The 13,627-nt window shown below is 49.2% G+C and overlaps 5 protein-coding genes across 6 annotated transcripts; 3 read left to right on the forward strand and 2 right to left on the reverse strand.

Annotated features, from left to right (window-relative positions):
- On the forward strand, positions 1 to 2,646 carry LOC101079875 (UDP-glucuronosyltransferase). The gene is made up of 5 exons (XM_003962051.3): positions 1 to 917; positions 1,084 to 1,215; positions 1,549 to 1,636; positions 1,726 to 1,945; positions 2,219 to 2,646. The coding sequence occupies exons 1-5, from the start codon at positions 57 to 59 to the stop codon at positions 2,493 to 2,495; spliced, it is 1,578 nt and encodes a 525-aa protein (XP_003962100.1). The 5' UTR covers positions 1 to 56; the 3' UTR covers positions 2,496 to 2,646.
- Positions 2,647 to 3,747: 1,101 nt separating this feature from the next.
- On the forward strand, positions 3,748 to 4,994 carry LOC101065337 (mast cell protease 1A-like). Its single transcript, XM_029839758.1, has 5 exons — positions 3,748 to 3,830; positions 3,924 to 4,071; positions 4,150 to 4,282; positions 4,374 to 4,634; positions 4,699 to 4,994. The coding sequence occupies exons 1-5, from the start codon at positions 3,779 to 3,781 to the stop codon at positions 4,852 to 4,854; spliced, it is 750 nt and encodes a 249-aa protein (XP_029695618.1). The 5' UTR covers positions 3,748 to 3,778; the 3' UTR covers positions 4,855 to 4,994.
- Positions 4,923 to 9,539, reverse strand: LOC101065115 (rab-like protein 3). Its single transcript, XM_029848475.1, has 8 exons — positions 9,534 to 9,539; positions 8,673 to 9,018; positions 6,356 to 6,417; positions 6,146 to 6,275; positions 5,938 to 6,052; positions 5,700 to 5,850; positions 5,370 to 5,441; positions 4,923 to 5,163 (listed from the first exon to the last, which is right to left on the reverse strand). The coding sequence occupies exons 1-8, from the start codon at positions 9,537 to 9,539 to the stop codon at positions 5,089 to 5,091; spliced, it is 957 nt and encodes a 318-aa protein (XP_029704335.1). The 3' UTR covers positions 4,923 to 5,088.
- Positions 9,540 to 10,101: 562 nt separating this feature from the next.
- LOC101070721 (mast cell protease 1A-like) lies at positions 10,102 to 11,223 on the forward strand. Of its 2 annotated transcripts, XM_029839754.1 has the most exons (5): positions 10,102 to 10,160; positions 10,254 to 10,401; positions 10,480 to 10,615; positions 10,707 to 10,967; positions 11,036 to 11,223. In XM_029839754.1, exons 1-5 carry the CDS (start codon positions 10,109 to 10,111, stop codon positions 11,189 to 11,191), a joined length of 753 nt encoding a protein of 250 aa, XP_029695614.1. In that variant the 5' UTR covers positions 10,102 to 10,108; the 3' UTR covers positions 11,192 to 11,223. The 2 variants fall into 2 exon arrangements, with proteins under 2 accessions (XP_029695614.1, XP_029695611.1); XM_029839751.1 differs by having other exon boundaries at positions 10,154 to 10,401.
- rabl3 (RAB, member of RAS oncogene family-like 3) lies at positions 10,894 to 13,495 on the reverse strand. The gene is made up of 8 exons (XM_029839771.1): positions 13,415 to 13,495; positions 12,913 to 13,004; positions 12,652 to 12,781; positions 12,444 to 12,558; positions 12,206 to 12,356; positions 11,876 to 11,947; positions 11,631 to 11,669; positions 10,894 to 11,504 (listed from the first exon to the last, which is right to left on the reverse strand). Exons 1-8 carry the CDS (start codon positions 13,458 to 13,460, stop codon positions 11,448 to 11,450), a joined length of 702 nt encoding a protein of 233 aa, XP_029695631.1. The 5' UTR covers positions 13,461 to 13,495; the 3' UTR covers positions 10,894 to 11,447.
- Between the last annotated feature and the right edge of the window lie 132 nt (positions 13,496 to 13,627).

Below are 13,627 nucleotides of genomic sequence, written 5' to 3' on the forward strand. Positions count from 1 at the left end.
CCCACCAACGAAGCAGCAGCCAGTAGTTGTGAGGAGGACCAGCGTCAGGACAGACTATGAGAGGCAGCGGGTGGTTTCCGACACTGGGGCTGCTGGCCTGGTTCTGCTGCTTCGGGCCGCGGCCCGTGGAGGCGGGAAAGGTCCTGGTCCTGCCTGTGGATGGAAGCCACTGGCTCAGCATGAAGATACTGGTGAAGGAGCTGGTCCAGAGGGGCCACGACGTGCTGGTGCTGGTGCCTGAAACCAGCCTGCTGATCAAAAGCTCAGAGAACTACAGGACGGAGATCTACCAGGTTCCGTATTCCAAAGAGGACCTGGACGGGAACTTCAATGAGCTGAAGGACGGACTCTTCGACAAGCCCCCGACGATGGCGGACATATTCATCAACGTGGAGCGCCTGGTGACCTTCACCACCATGCAGGTGAGCGGCTGCGAGAGCCTGCTGAGGAACCAGCCCTTGATGACCCGGCTGCAGGAGCAGGGCTTCGAGGTGGTGCTGACCGACCCGTTCCTCCCCTGCGGCTCCATCCTGTCTCACCTGTTCAACGTTCCCGCCGTGTATTTCCTCCGCGGGCTTCCGTGCGAGCTGGACTTGAAGGCGAACCAGTGCCCCGCCCCCCCCTCCTACGTGCCCATGGCCTTCTCGGGCAACAGCGACGTGATGAACTTCCCCCAGAGGGTGAAGAACATGCTGATGTACTTCGTGCAGTCCTACATGTGCAAAATCATCTACCGCGAGTTCGACCGGCTGGTCACCAGGCACATGTCGGACGTCCAGTCGTACAGGGAGCTTCTCAGTCGGGGGGCTTTCTGGCTCCTGAGGTACGACTTCACCTTCGAGTATCCCCGACCCGTCATGCCGAACACGGCTTTCATCGGAGGCATCAACTGTGCAAAGAAAGCTGCGCTGCCGGCGGTGAGTCGTGCGGGGGAGGGGTGACAGGGTAATACCATGATAATGAGACTGGGGGGGAAGGGGGGGAACATTCTGACAGAGTGCTTGTAGACGTCTGGATGGATCCAGGTCCGCCGGAATGTTGGAAACGCTGTTTTAAAGTCCTGTTTTTCCGACCTCCCTGCAGGACCTCGAAGAGTTCGTGAACGGATCGGGAGACGACGGATTCATCGTTTTTACTTTGGGCTCCATGGTGGAAAACATGCCCGAGCAGAAGGCCAAGGAGTTCTTCACCGCCTTTGGACAGGTTCCTCAAAGGGTAACAAACGACGGCATCGCATCACATCACGGCCGCGTCCTGCGTTAGCGCCAGCGCGCTCCGTTAGCTCTCGGAGAGGTTCCCATCAAACATTTGCAAACTGATAACCTGGTCAGGTGACGTGCAGATTCCAGCCTGGATCGAGGGTTAACCTCAGTCGCCTCATGAATGTCCTGCTCTGTAAACACTTTCTTCGTCTCATGTTAGCTTAAACATGCAGAACAAATGTTGAACGTCGCGACAGGAGTTTCTAAGTGGGTTAAAGCGGGACGTTAGCGGCGGTGACGGGCCGGTCTCACAACTCATGTGAAAGCTGTGACTTCTGGGTTTCAGGTTCTGTGGAGGTACAACGGAGCCGTGCCTGAAAACGCACCCAAGAATGTCAAAGTCATGAAGTGGCTGCCTCAGAATGACCTCTTGGGTACGTCCCTGCAGACCGGTGTGTGGAAAACGCTGCCATCCCGCGCGAATGTTGTCACGGAAACGTGTCTCGTTCCTTGTGCTCCTCAGCCCACCCCAAAGCCAAAGTCTTCATCACGCACGGGGGCACCCACGGCATCTACGAGGGCATCTGCAACGGCGTGCCCATGCTGATGTTCCCGCTGTTCGGGGACCAGGGCGACAACGTCAACCACCTGGTGCACCGCGGCGTGGCCGAGAGGCTCGGAATCTACGACGTGACAAGCGAGAAGGTGGTCGCCGCGCTTAAAAAGATGACCCACGACAAGAGGTGAGATGGACGGAAGTCCTTCGTGATTAATGGGATTATGTGAAGAGGCTGAACTTTCATGAGTGATTAGCTTAGCTGAAACGACACATTTGATGGGGGTTGTTCATTCTCTACGTGAGGTCAGTGCACGAAGAGCGCGCTCACCTCTTATATACACCAATAACACATATTTTATATGGAGTGGTACATACATACAAACTATTTCGTACAACACAAACATTGTCTGTGGACTTCTTTCGTACTTAGCATTTTAAGCTACATTTCTCTCCACAGTTATAAGGAGAAGATCGTCAAGCTGTCCCAGATCAACCAGGACCGGCCCGTGGCCCCATTAGAACTGTCTGTTTTCTGGACCGAGTTCGTCATGAGGCACAAGGGTGCAGAGCACCTCCGCGTGGCTGCGCACGATTTGAACTGGTTCCAGTACCACAGTCTGGACGTCATCGGCTTCCTCGCCGTTGTCCTCCTGACCGTCCTGTGGGCGCTGCTGAAGTGCTGCTCGTGTTGCATCCGCAGGTGTTTAAGAACGGGGAAGAAGAAAAAGGAGTAGTTAGTTTTGTTTTAGGTAATCAATTCTGCAATAAAGTGAAGGATGGGGGGGGCACCACGATGGTTGTGTACTGTATCCACTGTTGCATCCTGTTCACACTGGAAACAGTCTGAGGAAATAAACTTTTACTTTTCCTTTTTTTTAAAAAAAATGTTGGTGGCTGATTTGAAAGGCTGAATTAGTCTCTGGCCTTTTACCAGTCTAGCGTATTAAACATCCTGGTTTTTACCATCTTAACAGAAAATACTGCGGTGAAAGTAACCGCTCAACCAGTGATTAAGAGAAAATATGCAGGGTCGATGCAGCAAATCTCATAAAACAACACAACGTTAAAGCTCTTTACTAGTCTTAATCTGATGGGATTACACGCAGCTAGCAGCAGCAGCTTTTAAGTAGCCTGGTACAACAAGATCATTAATCCCTGCCAGGTTTGCTATGAACTAATAAAAAGAGTTTACACAGTCTGACAGAGCCCCCCCCCACGTCTTGGGGTCTTGACCTGGTCTAAACAGAGCTGCAAGAGTTGGCTCACACAGTTGCTCCTCGCACAAGATGAAAGGGAGAAATAATGCTGGGAAATGAGGGAGAAAAGAAGCATCAAACGTCAATTAAATGAACTTCAGCCTGCAGAGAGAAGAAGAAATGGATGATTGCTGGCAGCCCTCCTTCCTGATGAGGTCTGGGTTGATGGTCTGGGTTTGTTTCCACTCTCATGTTTATTGTTCATTTTAAATAAGTCACTCTTAGTTGTTGGTGAGGCTATGCTAAGGCTATGTAGCATGCTAGCACTTGCTGGTACCTCTGGGGGTTTATTGTTGCTGCGCTGCTAGAAACCTCGCAGCTCTGTCGGTTACCAACAAAACTGAAGTTGCTACACAGGAAATGTGAATCTCACACCTTTCTGTGCCAGCGCGCATTTGAATTTAAACACATTTTTCAGTCTTATTTCTTTTAAATAAAACAGACAGGAAAAGAGGGGCAGCACGTCTCTACTCGGTTTAAAATGATGGAGCCGTGCACACGAGCTGTGCCTGTGGTGCGTTTGTGTGCCCTTCTCTTACGGCTGCTTCAACAGAAAACCCCCTCAATAGTTGTTCAGTTTAAAATCAAAGGCCATCAAAAGCCTTTTTAACCCGATACAACCAACATTAACATGACAGAATCACCTCACTTTGCGTCTCGGCGTGGTGGTTTCTGTGCTGTTTCCGCTGGGGGTGGGAGAGAATAAAAGCCAGTGGAGGGTGGGGGGGTCTCACTCTCAGCTTTACCAGCCTTCAGAGACCATGAACGTCACATTCTGGGCCATCGTTTCTCTTCAGCTGCTCTCCTTCACCGGTAAGAAGTCCCTCTAAACATCAGACAGATGTTGACTGATGATGAGTTTTTATTCTGGAGTCTTGCTTCGTTTTGGTTTTGCTTCTCCCGAAGGGGCGTCTGACAGCGGCATCGTGGGTGGGAAAGAGGCGAAGCCTCATTCCAGACCCTACATGGCTTCACTGCAGGTTGGGAAAGACCACACCTGTGGAGGGATACTCATTCGCCAGGACTTTGTCCTCACCTCTGCACACTGCAAACGGTGAGCTCATCTCGCAGAAACGTAGCCTCCAACGTTGAGCTGCTCGACCTTCAGCTGCCCTCTGCTCTCGCTCCGCAGCGCCGGGATGACAGTGGTCCTCGGAGCTCACAACATCGGCAGGCAGGAGGCCAGCCAGCAGAGGATGGAGGTGGCCGAGTTCATCCCTCACCCCCAATACAGAAAGTTCGTTTATGATGTCATGCTGCTGAAGGTAAACACAGACATGTGTGTTCATCCTGCCAGACCCCCCCCCAGTGTCGGTGGTGTTGTGGTGTGTTCACCGACAGTTACACTGTTCTCAGCTCAAACGTGCGGCGGTGCTGAACAAGTACGTGAGACCCATCGAACTCCCGAAGAAAGGCGGGAGGATTCGAGACCACCTTCGCTGCGCCGTGGCCGGGTGGGGGCGGACTGGAGAGGACCTGCCCGCCTCCAAGGTGCTGAAGGAGGCCACCGAGGAGACGCTGTCCAGATTCAAGTGCAAAGATATTTGGCAGCAGCATTTTAATGGAACACAAATGATTTGCACCAAATTTGACAGAAAGAAAGGGGGAGTTTGCCAGGTAAGGAGCAACGGTGGGAGCAGCCGACACGGGGGGGCCGCGTCTGAACGTCTTTTGTCTGCAGGGAGACTCTGGCGGACCGCTGCTCTGCAACAACAAGCTTCGGGGGTTAATGGCGTTCACCGTACTCAACAAGTGCAGCCACGACGAGTTTCCCCACGTCTTCATGAAAGTCTCCTTCTTTGTCCCGTGGATTCAGAGCGTGATGCAGAGATTCTAGAGGACGACCAAGAGTGGCCGAAAACGTCTCGCTTCTGAAGTTTGAGCCAAAATTAAAAACGCATACACTGAAAACTACGAGTCTATTTTTCTTTACACTCACGTCTGCGGAGGGAATGTTTAAAAAAAAAGACAGAAAGAGGTTTGGGTTACACTAAGGTGGAGAAAGTACGAGTGAATGAGACGTGTCCTCTCGGTGCACCATGGTCAACCGCCCCCAGACCGCCGCTCTCAGTCATAGTGCAAGCTCATTAATGCAAACCTGACTCACCTGACTTGGATCTCTCGTGAAATATCTCTTCTCTATGACCTGTCGGGGAAAGAGGGCGACTTTAAATGCATCACCCAGCAAATGCAGAGCTTCTCAAATGACAAGAACATTGGTTGAGAGGGTACTTGAGCTTCTGCTGGTGCAACGTTTAATATGAGCATTAAAGGTTGTCATTAACACAGCGGACGGATCTGATGCATCTCGGGGAAATTTTGCATCACGGTGAAGAGCGCCGACTTTCTCACCTTGTCGAAAAACCTGCTCAGCTTCACCGCATTTGAGGTGCCTGCAGCAAGGTTTCGTGGGTTGGTGCAGTCCTGGAGGAGCAGAAAACAAACAGAAAACCACTTCAGCCACATCCACTCAGACAGTTTTGGTTTCATTCTCACATGTCCTACGTCCTAATTATTATGCTTTGAACTGAGAATGTCACTATAGAATGTTTCAAATGAGTTAATCTGCAAATGATTTTGCTTTAAAATCCATTAGGTCGAGTTAAACCACCACTAGGTGTCGCCAGAGTTACATTAGCCCATCTATACCCTATGTAATTCAAAGGCCTAAATTTGACCCACCAGATTGATCTCCTCAGCATTAAAGTCTTCAGAGAGGAAGGCCGTCCGAGTGAGAACTTCACTGCGTTTGGTCTCTGGAATCTGGTCAAACTTTGTGCCAATCAGGAGTAAAGGAACAGGGTTCTCAGCAAACTGCTCTCGGTCATATTCCCTGATGGGAGAGAAAAAAGGAAGCTAATTCTCCAGAATCAACAGAACAACACAAAACTATACCGACATATCGTACATGTACGCTCACCCGTTTGAGACAATCACTCCAGTTGGAGAAGAATCTTTGTTTAATGCTTCTAATGACCAGCGATAAAGATTCTGTGAGGATTTTTTATTTGTTAAATCATGCACTAATATAATTCCTGAAAATACAAGAAGAAAACAACAACTTACTAAAACCATTTGATTCAAATTAGAAGTCAAATTTCCTTTAATAGTCATATGTATATATTTACCATTTACTGAATTGTAGAAAACTGCTCTGGTGCTTTTGACACTGCTGGCGCTGCCGATGGATCCTCCAACATCCCAGAGTTCGATGTAGTATGCTTTTTCCTCGGGTGTTCCCTCCTTATAGTCCTGAACCTGTGCAGGATTTAATGTTATTTAACTCAGGTTAAAGACTCAGGTTTCAGCAGCATCGTGAACACAATAAACACAATTACCGTATTTGTTTTAGTGTCATATGGTGACTGACGAGGGTTTAATGTTCTTACCCGAACATCCACTTAACAGAAAATACTGCGGTGAAAGTATCAGAATCATCAGAATCAGGGTACTTTATTGATCCCTTTAGGGGGTGTCCATTAGGGAAATTAGCATCTCCCCAAAGAAACGTACAGCACTGTTTAAAAAAATTAAAAAATAATAAAAATAAAAATAGAATAAAATAAGAAATACAATAGAATAAATTAAAAATAGAATATAATATAAAACTATAGAAATGTAAATAAATGAACTGAATGAATGAATGAACTGAATGAATGGATGTCCCAGTATTATGTTATTGCAGTGTTGTTCCAGTTCTCCTGTTGGCCCTCCTCCCCCCCTGTGAGGAGTTGAACAGTCTGATGGCTCGGGGGATGAATGAGTCCCCAGTCTGTTTGTCCTGTACTTGGGGAGGCGCAGCCTCTGGCTGATCAGGCTTCTCTGGCTGTGAATGACAGTGTGCAGAGGGTGGCGGTCATTGTCCATGATGCTCCACAGCTTGTCAATAGTTCTCCTCTCTGCCACTGTTGCCAGAGGTTCCAGCTTCATCCCAACCACCGAGCTGGCCCGCCTGATCAGCTTCTCCAGCCTGGAGAGGTTTGCTTTTGTCACACTCCCCCCCCCAGCACACCACAGCGTAGGACAGGACGCTGGCGACCACGGACTGGTAGAACATCCAGAGGAGTTTCCTGCAGATGTTGAAGGATCTGAGGCTCCTCAGGAAGTACATCCTGCTCTGGGTCTTTTTGTACAGCTGCCTCGAGTTGCTTGTCCAGTCCAGCCTGTTGTCCAGCCACAGCCCAAGATATTTGTAGGTCTGCACGCCCTCCACCTCCTCCGTTCCTATCTGAACTGGTCTAGGTCTCGGTCGATCCCTCCCAAAGTCAATGACCAGTTCTTTAGTTTTGGAGGTGTTGAGCTGCAAGCTGTTGTTGTGGCACCAGGCAACAAAGTCCCTCACCAGGCACCGGTACTCCTCCTCTTGGTCGTCTCTGATACATCCAACGATGGCTGTGTCATCAGCGAACTTCTGAATGTGACACATTTCAGAGTTGTAACAGAAGTCCGAGGTGTACAGAGTGAAGAGGATGGGGGACAGCACAGTCCCCTGTGGAGCCCCGATGCTGCTGACCACAGTGTCAGACGTGGTGTCCTTCATCCTGACGAACTGCGGCCTGTCGGTGAGGTAGCTGGAGATCCAAGCAACCAGGCAGGGGTCCACTCGCATCTGTAGAAGCTTGTCCTGTAGGACAAGGGGCTGGATCGTGTTGAAGGCACTCGAGAAATCCAAAAAGAAGATTCTCGCTGTGCCACTCCCCTTGTCCAGATGCGAGTGGACTCGGTGCAGCAGGTAGATGATGGCGTCCTCTACACCGACCTTGTCCCGGTAGGCGAACTGTAAGGAGTCCTCAGCGTGCTGCACCTGGGGCCTGAGGAGGTTGAGGAAGAGCCGCTCCAGAGTCTTCATCAGGTGTGAGGTGAGTGCCACCGGCCGGAAGTCGTTCAGCTCACTCGGTCTGTTCTTCTTGGGGACAGGAATGATGCAGGACGTCTTCCACAAGGTGGGCACTTTCCCCAGCTCCAGGCTGAGGTTGAAGACCCGTTGTAGCGGCTCCCCGAGTTCAGCAGCGCAGGTCTTGAGGAGCCGGGGGCAGACTCTATCCGGTCCAGCTGCTTTTCGGGGCCGGAGCTTCCTCAGTTCTCCCCTCACCTGGTCAGCCGTGAAGCAGGGAGGATGTGGGGATGGTGAGAGCAGGGGGATGGGGGTGGTAGAGGGTGGAAGGGTGGGAGGAGGGAGGTCAGCAGAGGGAGGGGAGGTGGAGGAGGGAGGAGGGGAGGAGGGGTTGGGGGAAGTTGTGGTGGGTGGCGGGTTGGAGGGAGGGGGGGTAGAGGGGGGCTTGGCTGCTGGGGAGGGGTGGAGGGGAGCTGGGCTGGTGAGGTGGGGGGCAGAGGATTGGGGTGGAGTGGGCTGACTGAACCTGTTGAAGAATTGGTTCAGGTCGTTTGCCCTCTCCACTCCTCCCCCTTCCGTGCTGGTCTTGGCTTTGTGACCAGTGATGGTCCTGACACCTTCCCAGACGTCCCGCATGTTGTTATCAGCCAGCTTCTTCTCCACCTTCTTCCTGTAGGTGTTCTTTGCCTCCTTCAGGCAGCGTTTCACCTCCCTCTGCGCTTCTTTCATCTCCTCCCTGTCTTTATTTCTGAAGGCCTTTTTCTTCTTATTGAGGACATCCTTGACTTCCTGTGTTACCCATGGCTTATTGTTAGGATAACACTGTACAGTCTTGGTGGGGACAACCACATCTACACAGAAGTTGAGGTAGTCTGTGAGACGGTCGGTCATCCCATCTATGTCCTCTTCATGTTCCCCCAGCAGTACATCCCAGTCCGTGATGTTGAAGCAGTCCTTCAGAGCCTCCTCTGCTGCAGGAGTCCATCTCCTGATGGAGCGTGTGGAGGCTGCCTGCCTTTGGACCAGTGGGGTGTACTGGGGCTGCACGTACACCAGGTTGTGGTCCGACTTGCCCAATGGGGGGAGAGCGATGACTCTGTATGCCTCCTTGACGTTGGTGTACAGTAGGTCGATCGTCCTGTTGTTTCTTGTGGGGCAGTCAATAACCTGGTGGAGAGCAGCCAGTGTGGAGTCCAGGGTCACATGATTGAAGTCTCCAGAGATGATCAGGAGGGCCTCAGTAACCGCTCAACCAGTGATTAAGAGAAAATATGCAGGGTCGATGCAGCAAATCTCATAAAACGTTAAAGCTCTTTACTAGTCTTAATCTGATGGGATTACACGCAGCTAGCAGCAGCAGCTTTTAAGTAGCCTGGTACAACAAGATCATTAATCCCTGCCAGGTTTGCTATGAACTAATAAAAAGAGTTTACACAGTCTGACAGAGCCCCCCCCACGTCTTGGGGTCTTGACCTGGTCTAAACAGAGCTGCAAGAGTTGGCTCACACAGTTGCTCCTCGCACAAGATGAAAGGGAGAAATAATGCTGGGAAATGAGGGAGAAAAGAAGCATCAAAAGTCAATTATATGAACTTCAGCCTGCAGAGAGAAGAAGAAATGGATGATTGCTGGCAGCCCTCCTTCCTGATGAGGTCTGGGTTGATGGTCTGGGTTTGTTTCCACTCTCATGTTTATTGTTCATTTTAAATAAGTCACTCTTAGTTGTTGGTGAGGCTATGCTAAGGCTATGTAGCATGCTAGCACTTGCTGGTACCTCTGGGGGTTTATTGTTGCTGCGCTGCTAGAAACCTCGCAGCTCTGTCGGTTACCAACAAAACTGAAGTTGCTGCACAGGAAATGTGAATCTCACACCTTTCTGTGCCAGCGCGCATTTGAATTTAAACACATTTTTCAGTCTTTTATTTCTTTTAAATAAAACAGACAGGAAAAGAGGGGCAGCACGTCTCTACTCGGTTTAAAATGATGGAGCCGTGCACACGAGCTGTGCCCGTGGTGCGTTTGTGTGCCCTTCTCTTACGGCTGCTTCAACAGAAAACCCCCTCAATAGTTGTTCAGTTTAAAATCAAAGGATCAAAAGCCTTTTTAACCCGATACAACCAACATTAACGTGACAGAATCACCTCACTTTGCGTCTCGGCGTGGTGGTTTCTGTGCTGTTTCCGCTGGAGGTGGGAGAGAATAAAAGCCAGTGGAGGGTGGGGGGGTCTCACTCTCAGCTTTACCAGCCTTCAGAGACCATGAACGTCACATTCTGGGCCATCATTTCTCTTCAGCTGCTCTCCTTCACCGGTAAGAAGTCCCTCTAAACATCAGACAGATGTTGACTGATGATGAGTTTTTATTCTGGAGTCTTGCTTCCTTTTGGTTTTGCTTCTCCCGAAGGGGCGTCTGACAGCGGCATCGTGGGTGGGAAAGAGGCGAAGCCTCATTCCAGACCCTACATGGCTTCACTGCAGGTTGGGAAAGACCACACCTGTGGAGGGATACTCATTCGCCAGGACTTTGTCCTCACCTCTGCACACTGCAAACAGTGAGCTCATCTCGCAGAAACGTAGCCTCCAACGTTGAGCTGCTCGACCTTCAGCTGCCCTCTGCTCTCGCTCCGCAGCGCCGGGATGACAGTGGTCCTCGGAGCTCACAACATCAGCAGGCAGGAGGCCAGCCAGCAGAGGATGGAGGTGGCCGAGTTCATCCCTCACCCCCAATACACCGGAGAGTACGATTATGATGTCATGCTGCTGAAGGTAAACACAGACGTGTGTGTTCATCCTGCCAGACCCCCCCCCAGTGTCGGTGGTGTTGTGGTGTGTTCACCGACAGTTACACTGTTCTCAGCTCAAACGTGTGGCGGTGCTGAACAAGTACGTGAGACCCATCGAACTCCTGAAGAAAGGCGGGAGGATTCGAGCGCACCTTCGCTGCACCGTGGTTGGGTGGGGGCGGACTGGAGAGGACCTGCCCGCCTCCAAGGTGCTGAAGGAGGCCACCGAGCAGACGCAGTTCGACTTCGAGTGCAAAAATATTTGGCAGCAGTATTTTAATGGAACACAAATGATTTGCACCAAATTTGACAGAAAGAAAGGGGGAGTTTGCCAGGTAAGGAGCAACGGTGGGAGCAGCCGACACGGGGGGGCCGCGTCTGAACGTCTTTTGTCCCCCTGCAGGGAGACTCCGGCGGACCGCTGCTCTGCAACAACAAGCTTCGGGGGTTAATGGCGTTCACCTACAGGGACAAGTGCAGCCATGCCAGGTATCCCCACGTCTTCATGAAAGTCTCCTTCTTTGTCCCGTGGATTCAGAGTGTGATGCAGAGGTTCTAGAGGACGACCAAGAGTGGCCGAAAACGTCTTGCTTCTGAAGTTTGAGCCAAAATTAAAAATGCACACACTGAAAACTACGAGTCTATTTTTCTTTACACTCACGTCTGCGGAGGGAATGTTTAAAAAAAAAGAAAGAAAGAAAAAAAAAAAGAAAGAAAGAAAGAGGTTTGGGTTACAATCAGGTGGAGAAAGTACGTGAGTGAATGAGACGTTTCCTCTTGGTGCACCATGGTCAACCGCCCCCAGACCGCCGCTCTCAGTCATAGTGCAAGCTTTTGAAGTTGAACCGTTTCCTGTCTGTGAAACCCGTCATCTGCAGATCAAGTGGAGCAAACGCGGCGTGTCAGCGGGGGGGCAGCTCAACATCAAACTGAAACAAACTGTTGAGCTAAAATGATCGTTTTCCCATTTCAGGCTCATTAATGCAAACCTGACTCACCTGACTTGGATCTCTCGTGAAATATCTCTTCTCTATGACCTGTCGGGGAAAGAGGGCGACTTTAAATGCATCACCCAGCAAATGCAGAGCTTCTCAAATGACAAGAACATTGGTTGAGAGGGTACTTGAGCTTCTGCTGGTGCAACGTTTAATATGAGCATTAAAGGTTGTCATTAACACAGCAGACGGATCTGATGCATCTCGGGGAAATTTTGCATCACGGTGAAGAGCGCCGACTTTCTCACCTTGTCGAAAAACCTGCTCAGCTTCACCGCATTTGAGGTGCCTGCAGCAAGGTATCGTGGGTTGGTGCAGTCCTGGAGGAGCAGAAAACAAACAGAAAACCCCTTCAGCCACATCCACTCAGACAGTTTTGGTTTCATTCTCACATGTCCTACGTCCTAATTATTATGCTTTGAACTGAGAATGTCACTATAGAATGTTTCAAATGAGTTTATCTGCAAATGATTTTGCTTTAAAATCCATTAGGTCGAGTTAAATCACCACTAGGTGTCGCCAGAGTTACATTAGCCCATCTATACCCAAAGTAATTCAAAGGCCTAAATTTGACCCACCAGATTGATCTCCTCAGCATTAAAGTCTTCAGAGAGGAAGGCCGTCCGAGTGAGAACTTCACTGCGTTTGGTCTCTGGAATCTGGTCAAACTTTGTGCCAATCAGGAGTAAAGGAACAGGGTTCTCAGCAAACTGCTCTCGGTCATATTCCCTGATGGGAGAGAAGAAAGGAAGCTAATTCTCCAGAATCAACAGAACAACACAAAACTATACCGACATATCGTACATGTACGCTCACCCGTTTGAGACAATCACTCCAGTTGGAGAAGAATCTTTGTTTAATGCTTCTAATGACCAGCGATAAAGATTCTGTGAGGATTTTTTATTTGTTAAATCATGCACTAATATAATTCCTGAAAATACAAGAAGAAAACAACAACTTACTAAAACCATTTGATTCAAATTAGAAGTCAGATTTCCTTTAATAGTCACATGTATATATTTACCATTTACTGAATTGTAGAAAACTGCTCTGGTGCTTTTGACACTGCTGGCGCTGCCGATGGATCCTCCAACATCCCAGAGTTCGATGTAGTATGCTTTTTCCTCGGGTGTTCCCTCCTTATAGTCCTGAACCTGTGCAGGATGTAATGTTATTTAACTCAGGTTAAAGACTCAGGTTTCAGCAGCATCGTGAACACAATAAACACAATTACTGTATTTGTTTTAGTGTCATATGGTGACTGACGAGGGTTTAATGTTCTTACCCGAACATCCACTGAACAGCCAACAGTCCAGGACGGATTTCCTAAAACCTGGTTCTGGCATAGAAGATGGACCAAGGAGGACTTCCCTACCCCTGGATAATATGGGATGGACAAAAACATAGTGAAAAATACTATTTATCTTCAAGTCACTTTCAATCCTAATGCTGTAAACTTAAAGTTTGTGTCCAGGTAATAGATTCCACTCTTTGATATTCAGTTCTCCATTTTCAATGATTACTCTAAAGTTTTGCAACCATTTGCATTTAGTTTAGTACATGAAGAATCATTTGCCGTTCAGAAAACAAACCACCGTTTCCAGCAGATGTAAGAAAAATAATATTGCGTCAGGTATTTGGGTTCATAAAACAGTAAAGACACCATCTTTACGCCAATCGCAAGGGGTACAATCAAGGATACGTTTCCCATAGCGAGCAGTTTTCCTTAACAATTAGAAAACATCTTAAAATAACAGCCACGATTAATAAATTACTAATAAACCCACCAGAATCTCCTAAAACCAGCACTTTTACCCTGTCAAGGGAAGCCATTTTTGATGACAGCGACAAACCGGAAGAAAACTGTATAAGCTCCGCCCTAACTATGAATCGTCTGATACGATTGGTTATAATAGCGTCGAGGAACGAGAAAGTGATTCGTCACAAAATCCGTCAATCATAATTACCTCGTTTCAATTGGCTGGAAGGAGGGATTCGTT

This window comes from Takifugu rubripes, chromosome 1, assembly GCF_901000725.2.
Source record: "Takifugu rubripes chromosome 1, fTakRub1.2, whole genome shotgun sequence".
Classification (NCBI taxonomy): domain Eukaryota; kingdom Metazoa; phylum Chordata; class Actinopteri; order Tetraodontiformes; family Tetraodontidae; genus Takifugu; species Takifugu rubripes.

Coding starts and splice junctions, on each gene's coding strand:
- LOC101065115 (XM_029848475.1), bottom strand. Junction 6,053..6,145: donor TTTCTACAATTCAGTAAATG/GTAAATATATAC, acceptor TTGTATTTTCAG/GAATTATATTAGTGCATGAT. Junction 5,851..5,937: donor GGAGTGATTGTCTCAAACGG/GTGAGCGTACAT, acceptor CTCTCCCATCAG/GGAATATGACCGAGAGCAGT.
- rabl3 (XM_029839771.1), bottom strand. CDS start 13,460: ATGGCTTCCCTTGACAGGGTAAAAGTGCTGGTTTTAGGAGATTCTG. Junction 11,948..12,205: donor ATGCTGAGGAGATCAATCTG/GTGGGTCAAATT, acceptor CTGCTCCTCCAG/GACTGCACCAACCCACGATA. Junction 11,505..11,630: donor TCACGAGAGATCCAAGTCAG/GTGAGTCAGGTT, acceptor CTTGATCTGCAG/ATGACGGGTTTCACAGACAG.
- LOC101079875 (XM_003962051.3), top strand. CDS start 57: ATGAGAGGCAGCGGGTGGTTTCCGACACTGGGGCTGCTGGCCTGGTTC. Junction 1,216..1,548: donor TTGGACAGGTTCCTCAAAGG/GTAACAAACGAC, acceptor TCTGGGTTTCAG/GTTCTGTGGAGGTACAACGG. Junction 1,637..1,725: donor GCCTCAGAATGACCTCTTGG/GTACGTCCCTGC, acceptor TGTGCTCCTCAG/CCCACCCCAAAGCCAAAGTC.
- LOC101065337 (XM_029839758.1), top strand. CDS start 3,779: ATGAACGTCACATTCTGGGCCATCGTTTCTCTTCAGCTGCTCTCCTTC. Junction 3,831..3,923: donor TCAGCTGCTCTCCTTCACCG/GTAAGAAGTCCC, acceptor CTTCTCCCGAAG/GGGCGTCTGACAGCGGCATC. Junction 4,283..4,373: donor ATGATGTCATGCTGCTGAAG/GTAAACACAGAC, acceptor CACTGTTCTCAG/CTCAAACGTGCGGCGGTGCT.
- LOC101070721 (XM_029839751.1), top strand. CDS start 10,199: ATGATGAGTTTTTATTCTGGAGTCTTGCTTCCTTTTGGTTTTGCTTCT. Junction 10,402..10,479: donor ACCTCTGCACACTGCAAACA/GTGAGCTCATCT, acceptor CTCGCTCCGCAG/CGCCGGGATGACAGTGGTCC. Junction 10,616..10,706: donor ATGATGTCATGCTGCTGAAG/GTAAACACAGAC, acceptor CACTGTTCTCAG/CTCAAACGTGTGGCGGTGCT.